Genomic DNA, 22,914 nt, shown 5'->3' with positions numbered 1-22,914 from the left:
GGGTTGACATTGCGTTTGTACAGGAGGAGCGGGGAGAGCATGCATCACCGTCCTGCTTTGACCACACGCGGGACCCTTAGAGCAGCGTGAAGGCTTTTCCCTGGAGCTTCCCCACCCGTAAGCAAAATTTAACACTGGAAGTGCATTGATGGTCTCCCTGCTCAGAGCCTTTGGGGACATTTCCGTGCTGTTTCACCACTCCTTGCTTCCCCTGAGCACCCCCTGGCTTAGGATGGGGTTTCCTCAGTGCTTTTCGAGCTACATGCTGGCTTCTGAGCACCTTGGCTTCCCTCTGCTCCTCTCGCAGGTGATGAAGCTGCGGAAGCTGGCCCAGCAGGTCGCTAACTGCCGGCAGTGCCTGGAGCGCTCGACGGTCCTCATCAACCAGGCAGAGCACATCCTGAAGGAGAACGACCACGCGCGGTTCCTGCAGACAGCCAGGAACGTGGCCGAGAGGTGGGCTGGCACGTTTGGCTCGGGACGTCACTGGAGTTGTCCTCTGGTCACAGCTCCCTGCCCGGGGACACCCCAGCTGTCCCCCTGCAGCCTTCCAGTCTGCTGCCCTCAGATAAATGCTGGGGTCAGTGGTGTCGCTGGATCCCATCCTTTGCAGAACAGGGGTTGCATGGCAGGTCCAAATCACAGAATCACAGGATGTCAGGGATCAGAAGGGACCTCGAAAGCTCATCCAGCCCAATCCCCCCGCCGGAGCAGGAACACCCAGATGAGGTTACACAGGAAGGTGTCCAGGCGGGTTGGAATGTCTGCAGAGAAGGAGACTCCACAACCTCCCTGGGCAGCCTGGTCCAGGCTCTGGCACCCTCACCGGGAACAAGTTTCTTCTCAAACTTAAATGGAACCTCCTGTGTTCCAGTTTATGTCCATTGCCCCTTGTCCTGTCACTGGTTGTCACCCTAATGATGCTGATGCAAACATGGTTCCCTGGTGGTGGCCACGACAATCCAAAGGCAGCTCGGGGGCAGTTTGGGCTGGGACCCCCTTGGATGAAGCCACCTGGGCAACCTGTCCCCAGGCTGGGTCACCCTGCTGGGGCAGAAGCAGTGGTTAGTGGGTGCGAGCTGGTTTCTCAGCAGGATGTAATGTCACTACTGCTTGCACCCTTTTAATCCCCTGTCTTAACACTGCTGGGTGTCGGGAGTGGCGTGCACCCTAATGTGTACCGATAGTCTCTTCTTTTCTTCCAGGGTCGCCATGGCAACTGCATCCTCTCAAGTTCTGATACCAGATATCAATTTTAATGATGCCTTTGAAAACTTTGCTTTAGATTTTTCCAGAGAGAAGAAGCTGCTGGAGGGGCTGGATTATCTAACCGGTGAGTGATCAGGCATGCTCCCCCGGTCTGCTGCTCCATGTCTTCCCCATGGCTGAGGGCTGGCAGGTGTATTTTAAAGCAAACTAGGTTGCCGCTCACTCTCACTGACAAAAAGTGCCTGGTCAGCTGCAGCAGAGCAGGGGCCGTGCTGTCACCAGGATGGTGACACGTCCCATCCTCCTGTTTGTACTCGGCCTCTCCTGGAGGGCGGGTGGAAAGTTCAGAAAGTGGGTGAAAAACTACAGTCTCCATGACCCAAGGAGGAGGCTGATGTCCATAAGGATCTGAGAGGGCAGATTACAGGGAGAGAACAGCAAATCAGCCGATTATTGTACTTCTAATGCACTGCATGCTTTAGCATTTCCCTTATTCTGCCCTTTTCGTGGGTCTCTTGGTGCTAAGTTGTGAGCTCCTGTGAGCAGAGACCTTGCTGGCCTCTTGGTGCTGCCTGGATGTGTGTAGCACAGGATAAACGCTGCTCTCGCCCGGGGCAATGCAGGGTGTTCTGGGCAGCCCATTGCTGCGGGACGGCGCTGTGTGCTGGAAAACCGGGGGCATGAAAGCTCCGGAGAAGAGAGGACATAATTCCTCACCCAAATCAAATTCTCTTCATCATGAAGCAGACCAGCTTGCAATGAAAAATGAACAAATGTGTCTGGAATAGGTATGGGATGAAATACGTATCCCACAATCAGTGCTGAAAAGTAGCTGGATTTCGAAGTGGCTTCTCAGCTTGTGTCAGGATGGGAGTGTCGGACCTGATGGAGGCAGCAGCAAAAACCCCTCCTTCTGGCACACCTGAAAACACTCTGGCCCCTGGATGTTTTGTCGCGCCAGAAGTTTAGATAAGTGGGAAACACGATGACAGATTAAACAAGGCAGTTGTTTGTGTCAAGAGACTCTGCTCCCTGCACAAGCTCATCTCTGTCCTGAAGGGAGCGAAAAAGCCCTAGGTACATTAAGAAAAGAAAGCACAAACTTACCGAAATATGTTACCTGTGATATCTTGCAGCGCCAAACCCGCCATCCGTCCGGGAGGAGCTTTGCACAGCCTCCCACGACACGATCACCGTCCACTGGATCTCGGAGGATGAGTTCAGCGTCAGCTCCTACGAGCTCCAGTACACCATCTTCACTGGCCAAGCCAACTTCATCAGTAAGTCACTGTGTGCCAGCTCGGTTTGGGGGACCGTGGTCCAGTTTGGCAAGAAAAAGCAGGTTTAAAGTGTGGGAACTAGGGGAGGAAAGCACAATGAAGGATCCCCTGAGGACACTGCTCAGGGCTCTAACCAAAATGATGGATGACCCCTTGTGCTGGGAGTCCATAGTGGAATTGATTTGCCCTTGGACTTGGTGTCTGCACCCTCTGGCGTGGTGAAGTGTTTGGTGCATTAGAGGTGCAGCCACCAGATCTGTACATCTCACACCATGCCCTGGGATTATACAGGCGGCTCGGTGGGCCAGGACTTAGGTGTGATTTATATACCCTTTGTAACAATATCGAGGCACATCTCCTGGTGTTTTTTTCCTGAAAATAGATGTCATACCTCAGTATTTTTCCACATCCATACAAATTTGCTTGGCAGGAATGGGATTGGAGGACCGAGGTGGTCTCTTGTTGATGGGTCTGTGGTGGTACCTGCTCACTGCAGAAGCGCTGTGGTCAGACAGCGAGGAACCTGTGGCTGCGAGTGCAGCATCCGGCTCCTTTGGGAGAGCCTGGACTTTATGGACTGTGGGGTGCTCAGCGTATTTTCCATGCTGTGACATCTTTTAGTGCGACAGGACAGCTTTAAAACAGTTTCGTAGGGCTGAACCTGCACCCAGTCTTACCACGACAGCAACCTCTTAGATGCGAAGCTCCCTCCGGGATATTTGTTATTCGATGAAGACTACGGTAGTTACGGCTTTTTTAATATTACAGATATTTGAACAGTGCATCGAACAGCTGGCTCCACCGTTTGGGGAGGGAGGGGATAGGATCCAGAGACACCTGCGCAATGGGTGGCTGGCTGGTTGCTGGCGTGGTGTGTGTTCAGGCAGGGCGAGCAGGAGAAAGCGAGCTTGCGATGATGGTGACTTTGAAAGGATGCGCTCTGGCCCTGGTCCTGCTGCCTGGGCGCGGTGGAAAACAGAAGCAGTGAAGGCGGTGAAGGAAACAAACAACAAAGGGAGAGAGGAGGTGGTGGGAGAGATCTGTTGAAAACTGGGGTGAGGTAGAGCACCTCTGGCAAAGCATCATTTTTTTCCCAGTGACCTCCTGCCACTCTTCCAAAGATCAGGACTTTAAAACCCAGAATTGTCCTCCAAGGGTATCCTGGCTGTGAGAGGGGGGCTCCAGCGTGCTGCTGCTCGTCAGCATCGCTGTTAGCCGAGGGCTTTGTGCCCCACAGGGTTCCTACCACCCAAACAAAGCAACGCTGGGCCCAGCAAAGCCGAGCTGTCCTGGGCAGGCTCTGCCTGCAGCCGCGCTGAGAATGCGGGTGGTCGTGCCTCCCCCTTCAAACTGCCGCATCCAGCAGCAGGGCTGGAGTTCTGCTCTGACATCAGCCAGGCAATGTTCATCAAACATCCTGATCAGCCGAAGGCTGGATGGTAAAATGAGCCGGATATTTTCAGGGGATTAACACTAAAGGCATGTGTGGAATGTCTATTTAATTTCCTTCCCATACACCTGAATGGATCAAAAGAGACCTGGACTAAGGTTTTTAGCGCCACGGCTTGTCTTTAGGGAGAGCCGATAAACTTGCAGATAGAAATAGCCAGGCTGGGAAACTGTGACCCCCTTCCCGAGGACAGATGTGTCACATCTGCAGGAGCCATGTAGTCTTCCTCTTTTTTCATTGTCAGGAAGGTTTATTTGGAAAAAACAAACAAATAAATAAAAAGCTGGTTTTGCTGTCCTCGCAGGAAATGGAATTCTTCAGGTTTCCACAGAAGTGCAGAGAGAGGAGAAGAGCAGTTCGGCCGTAAAGCCAAGGACTGTTTGTCAGTCTCAGCAGCACCGATTTATTCCCTTGGGTGCCCAGTGAGTCCTCAAGGTGTCAGAAATATGTACCTGTTATGGATTCTTGTGACACTGCCTTTTTCCTAAAATTGGAGGGGTTTTGCGTTCTGGAGGAAAGTTAGTCTATGGGCTGGGTTATAGGACAGAGTCCAGGGAAAGTGCTTGTTTCATACAAGAAAAAAATACCGATGTTGTAATGGGAGAACAAAAATATAGTTTCCAGCATGTCCCTCCTGCTGAAGTAACGCTTTGGAACAACATAGCATCCCCAGAACATGTCTTGAGCAACAAAGTTTTATTCCTGGTTTGCCTTGGTAGCACTTGCCATTGTAGGAAGCGCTGACAAAATGCCCGAGTGGAAGTTTTGGGCCACTGTTAGTTCATCTCACTGATCAGGAAGACATCGGCACTGGAAGTGCAGTGTTACGGCACAGGAAGGCTGTTAAGTGCACTTTAAAATACGCAGGAAACTGCCAGAGAAAGTTACTGTTTGCGACTTCAAAAGCTGAGAAAACTTGCATCCCCAGCCTTTTGCCTCGCTTTGGAAGACAAGGCGATTTATTTCCTCCTGGTCGGGGGTTAGTTGTGAGTACCTGGTGCTACAGCAGCCAGATTTCCCCTGCTCAGCTCTCCTCTCCTCCCCCAGCGTGTTGTCGGTAGCGTTTTCTTCTTCCCCTGAAAGCCTGGGAGAGATCAGCAACCCCTTTGGCTCCGTTCTTAGACGGCCCCCAGCCTCCCTCTCCCCCGCAGCTGCGGGCTGAGGAAGAGCCGTGGACCGTGCTGGTACCGCTGGGTTGTTTAGATGGGGAGGGACACCTGCAGGTCTTTGCACTCCGTGCCAGCCAGGCTGGCGTGCAGCTCAGGTTGCTCAGGGCTTGCTTCTCAAGCACTGACAGTCTCCAGGGATGGAGAGTCCCCAGCTCTTGGGGCCCTACTCCTGTTCTTCCCCACCCTACAAGAATTTTTTTCCTTATCTAACCGAGATTTTCTCTGCTGCAACTTGCGCCCTTGCCCTGGGGCTGTGCCGGGCCCCCCGGGGAGGGGTCTGGCTCCTACCTCTCCCCATATGCTGCTTTGGGCGCACGGCTTGGACTCCGGACGCAGACTCACAGAATAGCTGGGGTTGGAAGGGACCTCTGGAGATCATCCAGTCCAACCCAGCTGCTCAAGCAGGTTCACCAGAGCAGACCGCACAGCATCGCATCCGGGTGGGTTTAGAATATCTCCAGAGAAGGAGACTCCACAACCTCTCCGGGCAGCCTGGTCCAGTGCATTGAGGGTCTTGGGAATCAGTGACGTACCCAGCCTTGGGGGCTGCCTGGGTTTGGCACGGGCGTTAGGATGGTGGGGGCTGTGGAGACTGCAGGGTGAGGAACCGCGAGGGCAGCTCTGGAGGAGAACCCAGAGGGACACGCGCCGGGAGTGTCTTCCCTGGCCGTCTTGGGTAGCTCTTCATAAGGAGTAAAGAAAACATCGGTTAACATCTCAGAGGAGAAAAACGAATAATATGTCGTCACTTGAAATAACACAGTCGGGGCTGGGTGATGAGGGTGTTTGAGCCCTGGCCGAACCCATGCGTGAAGAGACGCTGGAAATAGTGCACTGGGGCTCACCTAGCCGGGGCACGAGCAGGCTTCCCATGAAAGGAAATGCCTTTTCAAAGAGCACACAGCTGGCCTGTGGAAACCATCCCCTGCACACACTCTTTAAAGCCAAGAGCTCAGCAGGACTCGGACGTTTTTATGGATGATGAAAATTGCAATAAAAAGGGATTTTTTTTTTAAGCTTTGGCAAGGACAGGAGCCCTCAGCCTTCAAGGCCAACCCCTTCTTGGTTGTTTTGGGAAAGAAACCTGCTTGGGAGGCCAAATCATTCTCAGACTCTCATCTCTCAGCCACCTTGTCCTTTCCAATGAAGGACCCAAAGCTGGTCTTTGTCTGCAGGGAGATAACACTTACCAGTGCTTGGCTGAAAGCTGTGTGCTCCGATGAAAGCCGCTCTGTGTGTAGGACGCAATCAGTATCACATCTGGTTTATTTTCTACTTCAAATAACATTGCTCTGCTCCCCTAGGCCATTTCCACGTATATTTTAAATCAAATCCAGGCTGACAATCACTGCAACTTGCCCTTGTCCTCCAGCTGAGCGAGCCACCGGAGATAAACAAACACCCCGATGTAAGCCTTACAAGAGGAGGTGTGGAGCGTTCTCCAGGCTCCTGCCTTCCAGCTGTGCACACGTGTGCTGGCCATAGGAGGCTGAAAAGCCCCCTCCAGTAACCCTTAATTCGCAACCTGCTCCTCACAGATCATCTCACTTTCGCCTCCAGACCTGCTGGATCCGAGAAGCCTCCAGCTACTGCTTCTGAGCTTCCTCCTTATTCTTTGGGTTTAAAGCAACAGTCCCATGTCGTGGTAGCTGCCCCAATGCTGTTCTGAGAGCCCAGAGCTACTGAGTGCTGCTGCAGATGGTCCTGGGCGCTCGCAGCCCCTGACCCTTCGCTGCCGGCACTCGAGGTTGCTCCCAAAACCCGCAGCATCCTTTTCCCCCGGCGCTGGCTCTCGAGACGCTTGTGCAGGTTATTCTCACCCCAGCCATGCCAGTGGCAGCAGCAGCATCTGGGGCACCACACGGTGCTTTTCTCCTTCCCTGGAGCACTATGGTGTCCCACCTTAGGTACAAGACTACATTTTCAGTACGTGCTGGACCCCACAGTTCCGGCAGCACAAACCGCTGCAGCATTAGGGCTTAGTGCCTCCAGGGTCTTTGGGCTCTTAATTCCTTTCTGTTTCCAGAAAGAGTTGAGGCTCCTGAATGTTCTCCAAGCATTGGATCCTGCTCCCTTCACTGGGAGCTGTAATTCTTGTTGAACCGCTCTGCAGACGAGCCTACACAAGGACCCAAAGCATCAGCATCCCTTGGACATGGATTGTTGCTTCCCACCCTGGAGCACCGAGCACCATGCAGGAGGAGGATAAAGGTGTAAACGTGTCCCTCTCTGCTGCCGGCATTGCATATTGCAGCCCCCAGAGCAGTAGAGAGGTTGTTGTGCAGGAGTAAAGAAACAAGAGAGGATGGTGGTGGGTATCACCTTCCTCCGGGCGCCGCCTGCTGCCTGTGCCGACTGCCCTGGCTGGAAGGTGTCCCTGGTTGAATTCCTCCATTCTCTGCCCCTTTTCCTCATCACTTCCCACAGCTGCATCTCGAGGTGCCAGCGCCCCACCCCTGGTTTTGCCTTACCAATCATTGCCTTCATGTGATAATTAAAAAGGCTCTTTGAGTTGCTGGGGTTTGCCATCTACAGAAATTTTCTTGCGAGTGCTCTTAACTCTCAGGCGGGTAATAAATACACCTGAGGGATGCGTGGTCATGAGTTCTGCATTAGCAGCACGTGGGCTTCGTGTTCTGTCCTTTCTGTGAATAAATCTTCCCCCTGCTCTCCCATGCCGCAGGTCTCTACAACTCCATGGACAGCTGGATGATCGTCCCCAACATCAAGCAGAACCACTACACTGTCCACGGGCTCCAGAGCGGCACCCGCTACATCTTCCTCGTCAAGGCCATCAACCAGGCAGGCAGCCGGAACAGTGAACCCGCCAGGCTGAAGACAAACAGTAGGTGCCCGGGCGTTCGCCGTGCCTTGGAAGTGGTGGGAGGGCAGCTTCGTTGGCCCTTGAGTCACAGGGGAACGGCTCAGCTGCTCCCTGTGAGCCTGCAGATACTGGCAGCGTGATGGAGCCCCCCGAGTTATTTAAGTTATTCGACGTGCCCGTCTCACTTGGCGTCTCAGCTCCGTCCCTGCCTCGAGGGATGGTCTCCTGCTGCCCCACACGCTGCCTGGGGCTCCCGTCAGCTCGTCGCTACAGGTCCCTGGGACAGCTGGGATTTAGGAGATCATGAAGGAGATCATCTTTCTGGTCGCTTTACATCACTGGGCTTTTCGAGGCTGATGCGCGGAGTCTCGGGGCAGTTGTGTGCTCGTGTGTGGCTTTGCGCGCAGATGGTTGTGATTTTGGGGAGCCATAAGGAGACTGAAGTGTCTGTGTGGTAATGGATGGGGCTTTGCAGCCACACGCAAAGCAGGAAGGAGGTCACACTTCACATCACCCTGGGGACAGCCAAAGAGGGTTAAATACGTTTAGGGAAATTAGAGTGAATGAGGTTCGATCAAAAATCAGAGGGCAGCAGGGCTGAACCCGTCCCGAAAAGGAGGGCATTTCTGGGAGAATCGGTTTGAGGCGTCGAGGGAGAAAATAAGCCGTCTGTCCAGGTCTGTGCCCGCAGCTGCCTGCTCCGTGGCCACGTCTCCCCGACACTCATTGGGACGGTCCCTGCCCAGCCCCGGCGAGCGCAGCCCTCCCGTATGTTTCCTTTCCCAACGTTGCCATCGCTCCTGCCTTGACGAGGCTTTCGAGATGATTTATGGCCTCCACCCCCTCATTTTCTTTGCGCGACTTTAAACCAAATGAAATTAAGTAAAGGCAGCGTAGCACCGGGGCTGGAGGGAAGCTGCCGAGAAGCAAACTTCGATCCAGTTCTGCCTTGTTTATTAAAAATGTATCCCTTCTGCAGTTGCTGTTTTTAAGTGCTTCCCTGTGCTTTGAAAGGCTCTGGAAGTAAGGAATGGGTGGCTTGACAAGCTGAGCGCGATGATGCGACACAGGGGCACCGAGAGGAGCGAGGGTGGTTTGCCTTGGTGGCAGCTCGGGGGGGACAGAGATCACTGTTTCGGTTTTTTAACTGTCAGTCATCAGAGATTCCACCGTGCTCCTTGAGGGCTCCGCTTTCGAGAGGAACTCAATTTAGCAGATTAAACAAGAGCCCAATCAGGTTTTGAACAGCCTGCGTTGCAGGGAAGTGTCTGCAGCAGCTTCCTGCATGTTTGGAGTCTGAAGCAAGCCTCAGCTGAAGTGCTGCACAAATGGTGACGTACAACCATAGTTTTGCGTGTGCCAGGAGCTCCTTTCACACGACCGAGTGGCCAAGGAACTGATCCTGGCGCCTCCTGCTCGGGCGATGGGAGGAAACAGCACTTGGTGTTAAAGGGCACCCACCTCCGCCACTGCTTCAGCATTTGTCTGCAGCCCGCAAAGAGTCTTTAGGGAAATGTCTAAATTTCTGAATGTTTGATTTAGCAATATATATAATATGTATTGATATGCTTTCTTTCTGTGGCCAGCCTCCACGTACAAGGGCTCCTTTGGGGCGCTCACTGCTCGTCGTCAGGGGCGGTGGCGGCTGAAGGTGCTGCCGCTTTGTGCTTCATCCCCAGCGCATCCTCGCTGGCCGTTTCTTCTGCCTGCATTTGTCGTTGTGTGGCGACAGGGTTTTCTCCTTTTCAAGTGGGTGATTAGAAGATAGCACACACTTTTCAACTGCTGCAACCGTGGTGGCAATTTCAGCAGCTTGACGAGGAGATGGGCCAATTAGCGTGTTTCGCAGCCCTCTTTCTGCTCCTGAAGTGATGTTTGGAGAGATTCCTTCGTTGCCAGAAGGTCAGTGTCAAGACACGTATTGATTTCCGCAGCATCAGTGCTGTCGGTGCGCACTAAATCTGTTCCCAAACTGCTGGAACAGAAGAGCTTGAGAGAATAGTTTTGGTTTAGTGACAGAGAGAAACCTTCCTTTGCTGAGTCAGGACCTGAGTAGGTCTTATTTATTAGCAAGTGTCCAGAAGTGGATGAAAGTGCCAGAATACAGGAATGGTCCCAGCTCCGGTAGTAAATTAAGTGCAGGGAAGGTGGTTTTCATGGTCCTTGCCTTGACCGTTGCGGACTTGCCTTATTGTCACTCACATTTCTGTCTCTTTCGGATCTACGCATCACTTGGTGAGACCTCCTGGGCTAATATGGGGTGGTTCATATCCCCATTAGGTCTGAAACGTCAGTTGGATCTCATCTGGAGAGGTGGGTTTGTTGCAGCAGAAGTTTGCTGCCCGAGCGATGGTTTCCAAGGTCCCCGTTAATGACAGGATCAGGATCACGTTGGTGCAGTTGCTTTCTAAGGAGCAAGCAGCCCAGCAGGGGGTCTGTTGAAAGATTCATGGATTTGGATGGATGTATTGCTTTCCTGTGACTCGACAACTCAACGTTACAGTCCTGCAGCTTTGCTTCCTCGAGATGATGTCTGATGGGAGGATGATAATCCCTGCTGTCATGCCTTGCAAGGTGTCCTGTGCCCCATGGTGTTCTTGAGTTTGTTTGCATGGTGTTCTTGAGTTTGTTTGACCACGGGGCAGCTGTCTGAGGGCTTGCGGACCAGGTCGATTGTCCAGCTGCAGGGTCACGGGTCCACCAGGTTTTGTACATGCCTACTTCTGAACATGAGGCATGGGTGGCATCTTGGATGGCTGGTCGGAGACATTGCTGCAGCGGGCAGAGAGGAAGAAGAGAAGGGCTGGCAGGAGGTTCCTGCGGCTCGGTTTGCTCTTGTGCTGGGCAGACCATGGTGGACGTCTGCAACAAGGACAGAGACCATTTCTTCAGAGCAGGAGTACGTGCCCATCCCAGCATTTCTCCGCGGCACGCTTGGGCGGCGCTGCTCCGGCGGCACCACTGCGCTGACCTCGCCGATGGAGCTGGTTGGCTGCTCCTCATCCATCCAGCTGGATGTCGGCGGTTGTCTCGTGCTTCTGGAGGATCTTGGTCCGGTTGCTTCTGTGGCTCTCGTGTAAACCAACCCACAGCCCTATCTTGGCTGTCCCTCCAGGTGGCTTTGTCAACATGCTGAAGCTGGTATTGACAGCAGGACCTGCTGAGCTTCACCATAATTGATTCCTTCCATGAAGCATCAAGAAAGGAAAATCTGACAGTGTAACCACTCCATTAACAGCCCTTGTCTTGCAGACAAATTACTGCTGAAGTAGATAGAAAACTAAATATTCTTATCTGCACCCAGGATGAGTGAGGCTCGCGTTCCTGCCACCATGCTGCCCTCCCTTGTGCACTTCTTCTGGGGAGCAAGGGGTGACCAGGAGCATCCAGAGCCAGCCCATCTGCTCACATGGATGGGTGGCCAGAGCCCTCTGAGGCCCTGGGGAGCTGGGTGGGCACCAGGCGTCCTGCAGGGTCCCACCAGCCAGCTCTTCCCCTCTGCCCGTCTCCACTCCCAGCACACCACTGACCTGCTTCACTAACCCTGAATGTTTTCCTAGTGGCAGCGCTGGCCATCCCTTCCTCCCTCTTTGCTCCTGCATACCCAAGGCCAGCCAGGGTTTCCTCCTCTCTGCTCAGACACTGCGATGCTTGAGACTTTGCAGGGAAAGGAAGTACGATTAAGCTGATAAACACCCCAGAGGGTGCAGCTTGCTGTGTCCAGCCCTGGAGCTGGCCAGTTTCCCACGGCTCTCAAGCCCCATGCAGGCACCGTGGATGGATGAACCAGCAAAAGGCCGTAGGGAGTATTCCAGCAAGCTGAATTTGTGAGAAAGCAGTTATCTGTCTTCCCTTGCCTATGAAAAATGTAATCCTCTCCTCTCCCTTCATCCTGGTTTGTGCTTCCCACAGGATGGAGAGGCAGCCGGGACGCTGGGAGCATCCCGGGGCTGGGGGCAGCCCCGTGGCTTGGCTGGGCAGTGCCGTGGTGGCTGAGCCCTGCTGCCCTCCCTGTGCCAGGGGACCTCTGCTTCTCCCACTCGTGCTGTCCTCAAGTCACGAATCCTCCAGCATCTTCCCGTAATCCGCCTTGTCCAGCACAGCATCGGGTGGGTGCACGGTGCAGGCAGCCGCAAATGCAGAGGACCCAGCCGGGCTCACATGCCAGGGATTTGAGATAGCTGAGATTGGAGCCACTGAGAGTCTGCGAAATCTGTGTTGCTTCCCAGTGCCAGGGCGGCATTTTGGGAAGGGGGTCAGATGGGAGCAGGCACCCGGCTGTGCCCTCTGAAATGCCCTCTGTCCTCAGCAAGATTTTGCAACCCAGCCTGTGTGCTTTTTAAATCCCGTCTTTGCCCATCACAGCGCACTGTCTACAAATATTACTTGAGCCCTTGGGCCTGGATGTGTCAGCACAAACCAGCGACAAGGGCTGGGCTCTGGTTGCTCACGCTGACCTTAAAAAGGGGTTGTCTTTGTGAAAAGGGCTCTGGCTGTCTCCCTCCTGATGGAGCCAAGTATTTTTATACCTCACTTTCTCAGAGCTTGTCTCTTTGCATTACTGCCAGAAAAAGATAGCTACAGAAATATTAAAAGAGCTAGAGGAAAAGAGGGAGGGATCACTCCCAATTCGCAGCTTTACTTTCAGGCCTCTCAACTCAATTATCTAGCAAATTGGGCTCAGAGGAAAATCAACGCGAGCCGCCATCGGGTATCAGAGAGCAGCGTGGATGGGCTCCATTACGGAGTTGCACAGGAAAGCTCTGCAGCCTTGCCGCGGTGATGCTACCGGCTGCTGCGTGCAGCGGTTTCTGGCCCTGGCTTAAAAACCCCCTCCCTGCATAGCATTGGTGCAGGAGTTTCTCCTCGCCAGGCCTCGGTGTCCGCAGCTGAAAACAGGAGCATGCAGGAGAGCACAGCTCCTCGTGCACCGCAGCACCTTCCTTGAGCCAGGCCAGGGACTGCTCCAGGCACCAAATCCCATTTTTTAAGTTGTTTGCAGTTATTTAAGGTGTTTTGCTGCAGCTGCCCTATTGACTTTGCTTTGTGCCAAAGTAGATGAATTGCTATAGAGATACTATGAAGTATCTATATGCTCTTTACTGTATGAAAACTTAACAGCGACAAAAACCACCAGAACTCAATTTGCTTCTTTACAGCATTTTGGAGTTTTGTTTGCAAAAACAAACATAGGCTGAACACAGCCCCATCATTTTACACATCTCTCCCGGAGCAATGTGGGCTGGGGCAGAGCATGAAGGACTTTTTTTCTGTCCAGTGGAAAGGAGATTGCTGTTGCTACTGCTCAGCAGCAGCTTTCGTTCAACCGTGCTGTTGATTTGGGTTCATGTGCAGTTGATAGTATATCGGGACTCCACTTTGCAGTTCCCTTTAAGAAAAAACCAGGGAATTACAAATGGAAAAACCTCTTGGGGGGGGGGAAAAAAAAAATTGCAAAGCCGAGAGCACAGGATTTTAAAAGCACCAGAATTAAGTTGCACGTGCAATTTAATTTCATGCCTGCTCTTCCTGCGTTATGCAGCAGTCTTTAATGCACATCCATGCCCCTCGCCCCATCGGGCTGGGCTCCCTGCTGGTGCCAGCGCTGAGCGGCTGCAGCAGAGCAGATCTGCTCGCTGCTGTCCCTGGCCGGGTGCGGTGGCTCGGAAGAGCTGGCTCCTGCCACAGCCATCCACACTTTCACCGATCACGTTGTCATCAGCGCTAGTAAAACAAGCTGATGCAGCAACGTTTGGTGCGGCGTTCCCACCTCTGGTGATACCCTCCATAGGAGAACGCTCCGCTCTCGTGAAACCCCACTGTCCCACGCTCAGCCCCTTCTCGACACGGGGTTCCTGCGGGTTTGGCGGGGCTCCCTGCCACAGCCTCCCTGGGGGTGGGTGCCCTTCTCCCCGCAGGAGGGTGAGGATGGAGCAGCAGTTTCCCAGAGCAGCTTTTTTCTTGCAGCAGCAGCCAGAAAGGGTCGGTCACCAGCCCTCAGCACCCCCGGAGAGGCTCCTGTGTTGTACAGGGGGGTAAACTGAGGCACGGTCTGTACCTGCAGCCTGTGACCATGTAGGGATGGACCGGGAGGTCCTCAGGGCTGGGCAAACTCATTTAGCTGTACTGAAAAAATGGTGCTGTATAGAGGAGCCAAAGTCTGTCCTGAATTGAGAGCAAAGAGAGTAACAGGAAAACGCTGGAGTAGGGAGCAGAGGCGCTCCCCAAAACCACTGCCTTTCTCCCTTCCCCGTCCCAAAGCGGAGGGCTTCGTTTTGGGCATCTCAAAATGCAGCCTTCTGGCTTTTCCTTTCCACGCCTGGTCTTAAAATGACCCTAAACTATTACAGGAGGATTAAAAAAAAAAAAAAAAAAAAAGGCAAAAGGGATTGTGAATTCACCCACCTCCCTACCCCTCAAAAAGCTAAACCTGGCTCAGCAGAGACACTCTGGCAGGGCAACGGGAGGCTCGGGAGCTGGGTGTCAGTCTGAGCATTGCTGGCAGAGCTGCCCACGAGCAGCCCCAGCAGAAGCCACACCAAAGCCTCCGACCCTCTGTACTGAGTAAGTCTGTGTTTGCAAGTATTTCCCTGACCCCATCGCCACCCGTGTCCATGCACGCACAAGACCTGGGCTTGGCAGCAGTGAGGGTTAGTTTGGCAGCAAGGTTGTGTAGCACCAAAAACTGGAGCCTTTCAGAGAAATCCGTAGCACTCGTTGTTGAACGTGTTCGGAGCTGGTGCCCGAAAGAGACGGTGTTTATTGATGCAAGGGAGGGCAGATGTTCCCCTGGCCTGGTGGATCTTCAGGAAGGTTTTATCCAGGTGAGCAGGACAGCCAGTGTGTGTCAATTAGGAGATGGTTTGGCTTCCTGTGTGCTGGTAACGTAACAAAGGAATTGCAGTTGCGTTTCAAGCCAGCGTGAAAGATCTGCAAAATCCATCAACCTCAATTCCATCGATTGCAGCGGGAGCCCCGGGGTGTGTGCTCGCTGCTGGCCCTGGTCTCGCGCCTCCCTTCCAGCTCTGCTGAACGTGGGCTGGACCTGAGGCCTTTGATGTGCTTTCCACCGCGGCGTGCACAGCCCAGACTGTCCTCTCTGAGTGTAGAGGCCTTGTTTGGCAGCGGAGAAGCACAGAAAAAACCTCAGGCGTGCTTCCTGTAGTACGTAATCGCAGCCTGCGCTCCAGGGAGCAGTCTGCCGCGGCTGCCGAGGGGCGTTCGGGGATGTGCGTGATGCTGCGGCGCTGCTTCTGCGATTTGGTACTGTGGCACCAGCACTTATGGGTCTGTTCTCCCCTGTGCTCATGTAACTCTCATTACTGCTGATCGAGTATGGATCTGTTCAGTTTCAGGCTACGTGCTCTGCCAGCATTTGGTTCACGGTGCGTCCCGATGACATCTTCAGTGCCATTCCCACTCCCTGGAAACACCCACGTTTCTGCCACGTTTTGCCCTCCTAACAGGGAGTCGCTCTGATGGAGAATGAGGTGTTTGAAGAGGGTGATGTGCAATAGGAAGATCCTAGCCCCACCCTTGAGGATCCCTGCCAGGACGATGCAGCCCTGCCCGACGTGCTGTGCTGCCCAGCCTGGCTGCGCCCGAGTCCGGATCCTCCCCAGGGGGCATGGGCCTCACCTCTGCTCATTTCTCGCTGCATTTTGGAGTTTCACCTCCTTTCCCTGTGGTCTGGGAAGGTGAGCAATTTCCAGGCTGGGGAATAAGCCCAAGGAGCAGGTGCTTCTCTGGCCCCTGCTGCCCGCGTCTTGCTGGCGGTGCCTGGGGTGGTCGTTTGCCTGCAGGCATGGGCAGCGGTGACTTGCTTTCTCTTTCCAGCATCACTGCAGGCACTGGGGACACGGGAGCAGCCCAGGGACTGATGGCTTACAGGTCAGCCCGTGGCCATAGATGCACGAGGCACATGGATGTGTCTCGGCATCTTGCTGGTCATCTGTAATCCAGTGTCCTTGGCTAGCAGGGGAACCTTTGGCTCATGGAGGATGTCTGAAGAGCCTGGGGCAGACATTTCCATGTCGTGCCTGCACAGTGATGGTAACAAACATAAATCCTGATGCATGCGTCTTCTTCTAACAGGTCAGCCATTTAAGCTGGACCCCAAGATGGCTCACAAGAAGTTGAAGATCTCCAACGATGGGCTGCAGATGGAGAAGGACGAGAGCTCCTTGAAGAAGAGCCACACGCCTGAGAGGTTCAGTGGGACAGGATGCTATGGTGCGGCAGGGAACGTCTTCATCGACAGCGGCTGCCACTACTGGGAGGTGGTGGTGGGATCCTCAACGTGGTAGGCAGCACTGTTGCCTTCCTTCCCTCTCTTAGGGGCCCTCAGATTTCCCCAGAGATGTTGTGGGACATACTAGGGTTAAAGGCCAGGGTTTTGGCAGAGCTGCTTATGGGCAGGGAGGTGGTTGAGATCTTAAATCTGGGTGGCTGTGGCTTTCAAGAGGTTTATGGGTCTCTCCTCTCTGCCAGAAGCCTTTCAGGCTGATCCAGTCAGGCTGCAAGGTGAAGATTGCACCTTCATTTCCCTCGTGTGCTGACCCTGCTAATGCCTGCCAGGGCTCAAGTCTCACCGTCGTCGCAGGGCAGAGCTGCCACAGAGCTTTAAATCTGCTGGTTTTCCCATGTGCGGTGCCCTCCCCTGGGCAGTCTCTTGCAAGGTCCTGCTTAGCTGGGCCAGACATGGTTATGAAGTCTGAGCTGGAAGGCTAAGCAGAGGGGGACTGTGATTAAGCAGAAGAGACAGGGATGTCTCCGGGGGAGATTTGCAAAGGCCTGGTGAGACCGTGAAATATCCCTGTGAGGGCAAACAGCTCAGGGGGAGCCTGTACAACATCTGCTTCATTCTATTACACCCTGCGTTCATACACGGCAGACTGGCAGAAGAAACCATCCCACGCAGCGGCTTCTCCTCCTCATAGGGACGTACATCCCTGCCCTGCAATGGCAAAAGGGGCCAGCGGGGCAAAGCGTTTGCTCTCCGTTGCCCTGTGCTGCTGCCGTGCGGCTCAGGAGAGGCTGCCTTCATTGCCACAAGCTGCTTCGCTTGAGGGACGGCAAGTCCATGTCTCCCTCCCCTTGGGAGGAACACAGAACTTTGTCCCCACCTCAGGGCACCCTGGCATCTGCTGAAGGCCACCAGGCCTGGTGGAGCACGAGGAGCAGCGGCAGCCCTGGACGCGGTGCCTCCTCCTCAGTGATCGCGCTCAGCTGAGGTTTCATGGCAGTTCTCTGGTCAAGGCTCTGCAGGTAGATGCTGCGAGAGTGGGAGGGCAAGAGCCAAGCCTCCCTGTGCTCTGTGGGAGATGAAGGCAGCATTCCCAGGGGCTACAAGGATGGGGATTGCTTGAGCTCCGCTCCTCCCCAGCAGCCCGCTGCCCTCTCCCCGGTGCCCTTGTCAGAGATGCTTGCACAGAAACACAGCCCTGAGTACAGCTTCTTACTCCCAGCAGGGGCAAGGAGCATCCTTGGCCCCACAGCACCTCCCTACTGCACCTCAACAGGTGCCCCCAGCCCAGACTTGCCCTCGAGCCCAAGCAAAAATGCATCTGGGCAGCAGCAGAAGGGACGAGGCAGGAATGCAAGCTGGCGCACCCTGTGTTAAAAAGCAGTTTCTGACTTCGGCAGCTTGATTTGTGAGTCGTTCCTCAAGCAATGATTATATCTGGAGCTGTTTCTTAGAGATGGATCTGTTCCAGGAGTTGTTTTGTTGGTGAACGAATACTGCAAGACCTTCAGAGGAGGAAATAGCTTTCAAATACATAGCAGCTCCTTGGGCTCTGTAGAGGGGTGTGTTCAGGTGCGGAACAAGCACGTCCCTGTCCTGGAAGGCAGATTATTGAATCAGCTGTGGCTGTGACTCAGAGCGAGCCTGGAGCCCTGTGTCCTGCTGAGGCTCATAGCAAGAACGCTTCGATCAAAAGTGGAGTGGGACCTGCAGGAAGCTGCCTTCCGTGCCACCTCCTGTCCCCCCCCACCTCAGCCTCGCAGTGACACCAACAGCTGTCCCCTGCTTTGCCGCATCCCTTTGTTGTTGCTGCAGACAGGGCAATACTTTCACAGGGATTAACGCTGCCGGCGCCGTTCGTGTGCTCCCTCCTTCATGGCATGTAATGAGGACTCAGTTGGTCCTAGAAACCCACATGTCCCTGGGGGCTCCAGACGAGGAGAACTGGAGTGCTGCTGCAAAACACAGCCCCTCTTCCTCAAAGAGACCCACAAGGGACACAGGGCACACTAGTTTTGTCCTTCTCCCCCATCCTGCTCTCCCCAGCCCATCGCTCTTAACCAAACTTGCTGGTTCTTCCAAATGACCAGAGACGTTTTGAAAAGAGAGTGGCAGCAGTCAAAACCCAGAGATGTGCTCCTTAACTCACGACCACAAGCTTCAGGGAGATGATGCTCTTCTCCCAGGGGCTTCAGGGAAGGTCTCACAGCGGGCTGGCAGCTCTGCTCGGCAGGGGGAGCGGGTCCGGGGCCTTTTGTCCTGGGGCTTTGGAGGAGAGGGGTGTCACTTCTTGCCTTTCACTGAACCCTGTGCTTGCATCTGCTGCCCAAGGCAGAACACCGGAGCTGATGCTTGGGGGTCATTAACAGAGAAAACCCCTCTCGCTGACCCAGAGAGCTGGCTCTGGTTTCTAGCTGTGCATTTCTCTGCTCTCTGTTGGGGAAGGGTGCTTAAGGAGTGAGTACAGCAGCAGCCTCAGCTCAGAAACCGCTCCCAGTGCTCCCTCCCGTCAGGCTTAGCCTCCCATCTACCCCAGGGATGAAAAATGCCTTCATGGAAAGCATGCTCGGAAATGAAACTGTTGGGTTTTATTATAAGAAAGCCCCTCCCAGGCAGATCCCCAGAAAGCCTCTGCCACGGAGCGGAGCGAGGAGGTATTACCACAGCATTATCAAGCTGCTGCATTGGTAAAGCTGCTTGTGCAGCACAAAGGGGCTGAGATGGACAGTTCCTGCTGCAAGCACCCAGCTGTGTCACCTCTGCCGCTCACCCACCTGGCAGCAGGAGGTTGCATGGGGGTGGGAGCGATGCTTTTCCCCAGCCAGGCCTCTGCAAGCAGTTTTTCAGTCACGTAAAGCTGTTGCTATGCTGCTTCCACAGTCAGGCAGACCTTTAAAGCACGGGGTGCCAGCAGCCGTCGAGGCTGGACTTTATACTGCACTGATGCTGGAGGTTGCTAAGCAAAACCTCTCCTCTCTTCCAGGTATGCCATCGGTGTGGCTTACAAGTCAGCCCCCAAGAACGAGTGGATTGGCAAGAACTCCTCGTCTTGGGTCTTCTCCCGCTGCAACAACAATTTCGTGGTGAGGCACAACAACAAGGAGATGCTGGTGGAGGTCCACCCGCAGATGAAGCGCCTCGGTGTCCTCCTGGATTATGACAACAATGCGCTCTCGTTCTATGACCCAGCCAACTCCCTCCACCTCCACACATTTGAAGTCTCCTTCATCCTACCAGTGTGTCCGACCTTCACCATCTGGAACAAATCCTTGATGATCCTCTCGGGTCTGCCTGCCCCAGACTTCATAGATTACCCAGAGCAGCAGGAGTGTAACTGCAGGCCCCAGGAGTCCCCATACGTATCAGGGATGAAAGCCTGTCACTAGCCTGCCCAGCCCTGCCCGTGCCCCGCGGTGGCACCAGCGATGCCGGCAGGTGCCGGCCGTCAGAGTCGGCTGCCAGGAGCCTGCTGGCAGCTGTGCCAGAGAGCGCCGTGCAGCCGTAACGCTCCAGCAAGCACGCACCTTCCCACACGCAGCTCAATTTCATTTTTTAAGAGGAAAGAGGAAGAATCTCTAACCACGGCTGAAAATAAACTCCCCTTGGCGAGCTCCACTTGTGTGCGAGTGCGGCTTGTGCTCTGATGGCTCCCAAAGCAGATTGTCACCTGGATGGTTTTGTCTTCCCTTGGAGGCTGGAAAGGCTGGGGTGGGTTTTTGGGTGACCTTCTGAGGTGCTGCTGTGGTCAGGGGATCATCTCATGTGTGCCCACGAGGCACAGGTTGGAGCAGGAGGGATTGGCTTTCTGGAGCCCATTGGTAGCTTGTCTCAAGAGCCAGGTGGGACCCGAGCATCATTTTCTGGAAAGGACTTTCTGTTTGGCTGAAGTTTGGCAGCTTCTCTGGTGTGGCAGATAATTGCATGGACCTCTCGCACATGGCAAGTGCTGGCGTTGGTTATGTGGTGGATGGCGGTTATGTGGTGGATGGTCTGCAAGAGCGAAGGCAGGGCTGAGGGCAATCCCGCTGCTTCTCCCAGTGCGTGCCTGCTGCTGCTGCTGGCCAGGTTCCCGATGCTTTGCTGGGTTTGCAGTCCCACAGTGGAGGGCAGCTGGCCATGGACCCCCACCCCGCTGTGTCTCCTCCTTCGGGAGCTCACCAGGAGGCAGGGAGGGCTCAGCCCTAGGGAGCAAGCCAAGGTGCGTCTCGCCCCGGCACAGGGTTTGGCAGATGCTCCTTCCCAACGCAGGGTCCAGCCGGCTGTGCCCCACCACGTGCAGCTGTGCGTGCACCCCCTTTGGTTTCATGTCTGGTGTCCCTGTAGAACATTTTCCCATGCTGAGCAGGGGGTCAAGTCCCGCCCAAAGACCATCTCTGTGCTTTATGACCCAAAATCTCAATTTATGACCCCCAGTCTTGACTCTTGGTTTGTTCTCCACCATGGTGGTGTCAGCACGGAGCTATCCTTTTTGCTCCGTGGGAAAGGACTGAATCTGTCCTAGGGGCTCCAGACCCTGGTTACTGGGAGCTCTTTGGCTACCACCAGCGCTCCCAGTAAGCAGAAGCACCAAATTCCCTGGCCAAGATTCAGTTTCCACCTTTGCTTAAAAGCCAGGAGGAGCTCAGCCAGGCGCACTGGTAGCGCAGGGAGCAAAGATCCCGCGCAGACACCTGCAGCCGGGGTCCGTGGCACAACCCGGGGCAGGTGGCTGGGAGGATGTCCGCATCGCACCCATGGCAGGCGGCACGGCGTGGCAGGAATGCCAGGGGAAGCGAGGAGGTCGGGCAGCACAGTGGCCCAAGACAGGCTGGTGCTTGAGCTTTGGTCCATGGTGTTTGAAAACCACTTTTTTTTTCTTCTGGATGTAGTGCTGTCAGATGCCTCAGTGGCATTGCAGGGAGACTGTCAGTTGAGACCTCCTAGCTGTGCCAGCCTTTTCCTTTCTTTTTTTGGACCTTGCTGATAGGGAGCTACCTCAAAGCCCAGCCTCAGAGAGGTAGGTGGCCGGTTCAGACAGAGTGACAGCACTTCAAGGCTTGTCCCACAAGGGCTGCAGGAGGATGGTTGAACTCCACTGGAGCCATTGGCCCTGTCCAAAAGTGGGTGCATCCCTGCCAGCGACCTTGCCTGGGGGCACTTGACATTGGGTTTGGCGATGGCAGCTGCCAGGCAATGGCTCTGTCCAGGGACAGTGTGCATAAAAAGAGCCTGTTTCCCAGCACAGCATCCTTCTGCTTTCCCTGGCTGGTATTTTTGGTGACTGGCTGCCCAATGCTGCGGGAAGGGTGGCAGGTGTCACCTGCGGGGATCTGCCACCTGCATTGCCAAGCTGAGGGCGATTTTGCCTCTGATCCAGGCTGCTTTCCTGTGGTGCTTGGCGTGGGCTCACGGTGGGCAGAACATCCCTCCCACATGGACAGAGCAGTTCTATTTGCTGCTTCTGGCCCCAGCATGCCAGAGCGCCGGGCGGGAATGCGGGAGGGTCGCGTCTGCCATTCCCCGTAGCTAAGCACACAAACACGATAAATTTTGAGAAAATAAGTTGCGATTATCAGTTGGATGTTTCTTCAAAGCTGCATGGGGCTATCAAGAAAGTCTTTCCCCCATGTGCAGGTCCCATCCCAGGCTGCTCATAAAGTGTCGACCTCAAACAAATGCCCAAGCCCTGGAGATGGATTTAAGCATTTGCAATCCAGGTGCCAAGCTTTCCACCAGCACCACTTTGACTGGTTTAACTGGTGAGGACTCAGCGCATCCGGTAGCTCAGAGCACACGAGCCGTTAATGTGACATTTGCACCTGATGAAATTGCACTAATGGCGGTGAGACCCCCCCCCCCCGCTGCCCCACCGCACTTGTCCCCGACCAGGCAGGAGGATGGTGGTGGGTCCGCGGGGCAGCCCCGCACCCCGAGCGGGCGGTTCCGGGGCCCCTCACAGTCACCCCGTTTTCCTCTCCTGGCTTTGCAGCCCCGAATCCCCCGCTGCTGACGGGCCGAGCGGCCCCGTCCCCACGCTGGGCTGTTGTCCCCGCGCTGGGCTGTTGTCCCCACGCTGGGCTGTTGTCCCCGCGCTGGGCTGTTGCCCCCGCTGCTCCGCGGCCTTTGCCGCAGCCCGTGAGCGAGCGATCCCATTGGTTAAAACCTCCTGGCGGTCGATGACACAGCAGGAGTTTCAGCCAATCCGAGGCCCCGCGGGCTCTGCAGCGCGGGGTTGTGAATGAGCACGGTTCCCACGGCCCCGCGCAGGGCAGGGTTGGGGGTCGCTGCTGTCTCCTCTGCTCCTGCTGACCCCAGGCGTGGGATGTGTTGAACTCCCGATTACCCTGCGAACCGCCAGACTCTCCTCTTCCATATGTAACATTTTTGTTTCGGTTTTTGTTTGGGGGAGGGTTGTTCTTCCTGTTATGTTACCGCCCGCCCCCCCCCCCTTTTTTTTTCCTGCGACTTCTTTGTTAATGTGTATATAAAAATATAAATATAAATATAATGTAATATAATATAATATATATACATTACTGGATATGTCTGTGTGTCAGAGATTGTGCAGTGTGTGACATCCCAGGGTCTGGGATGCTCTCTTTGGCAATCACAGTTTGTGTTCTCCAAACCTCTGACAAGATGCAGACTGTGAACCTCAGGGTTACTGAGTCATGGGTGCAGCAATAAATCAGCAACACAAAAGAAGAGGCCTTTACATAATATAACCCAGGATGGGGATGAGAATCCAGCACACCTGA

At 54.6% G+C, this 22,914-nt stretch overlaps 1 protein-coding gene across 2 annotated transcripts in view; it reads left to right on the top strand.

Annotated features, from left to right (window-relative positions):
• Positions 1 to 22,615, top strand: part of MID2 (midline 2) — a 114,825-nt gene extending 92,210 nt beyond the window's left edge. For both annotated transcript variants that reach the window (XM_065643510.1, XM_065643509.1), the window contains 6 exons: positions 308 to 456; positions 1,206 to 1,333; positions 2,346 to 2,489; positions 7,792 to 7,953; positions 16,027 to 16,234; positions 19,161 to 22,615. In XM_065643510.1, the coding sequence (XP_065499582.1) occupies positions 308 to 456; positions 1,206 to 1,333; positions 2,346 to 2,489; positions 7,792 to 7,953; positions 16,027 to 16,234; positions 19,161 to 19,563 (1,194 nt within the window). In that variant the 3' untranslated portion in view covers positions 19,564 to 22,615. The remainder of the gene's footprint in view (positions 1 to 307; positions 457 to 1,205; positions 1,334 to 2,345; positions 2,490 to 7,791; positions 7,954 to 16,026; positions 16,235 to 19,160) is intronic.
• Positions 22,616 to 22,914: the final 299 nt, after the last annotated feature.

This window comes from Caloenas nicobarica, chromosome 12 (genome assembly GCF_036013445.1).
Source record: "Caloenas nicobarica isolate bCalNic1 chromosome 12, bCalNic1.hap1, whole genome shotgun sequence".
In the NCBI taxonomy this organism is placed as follows: Eukaryota; Metazoa; Chordata; class Aves; order Columbiformes; family Columbidae; genus Caloenas; species Caloenas nicobarica.
This window is presented reverse-complemented; position numbering and strand designations above follow the sequence as displayed.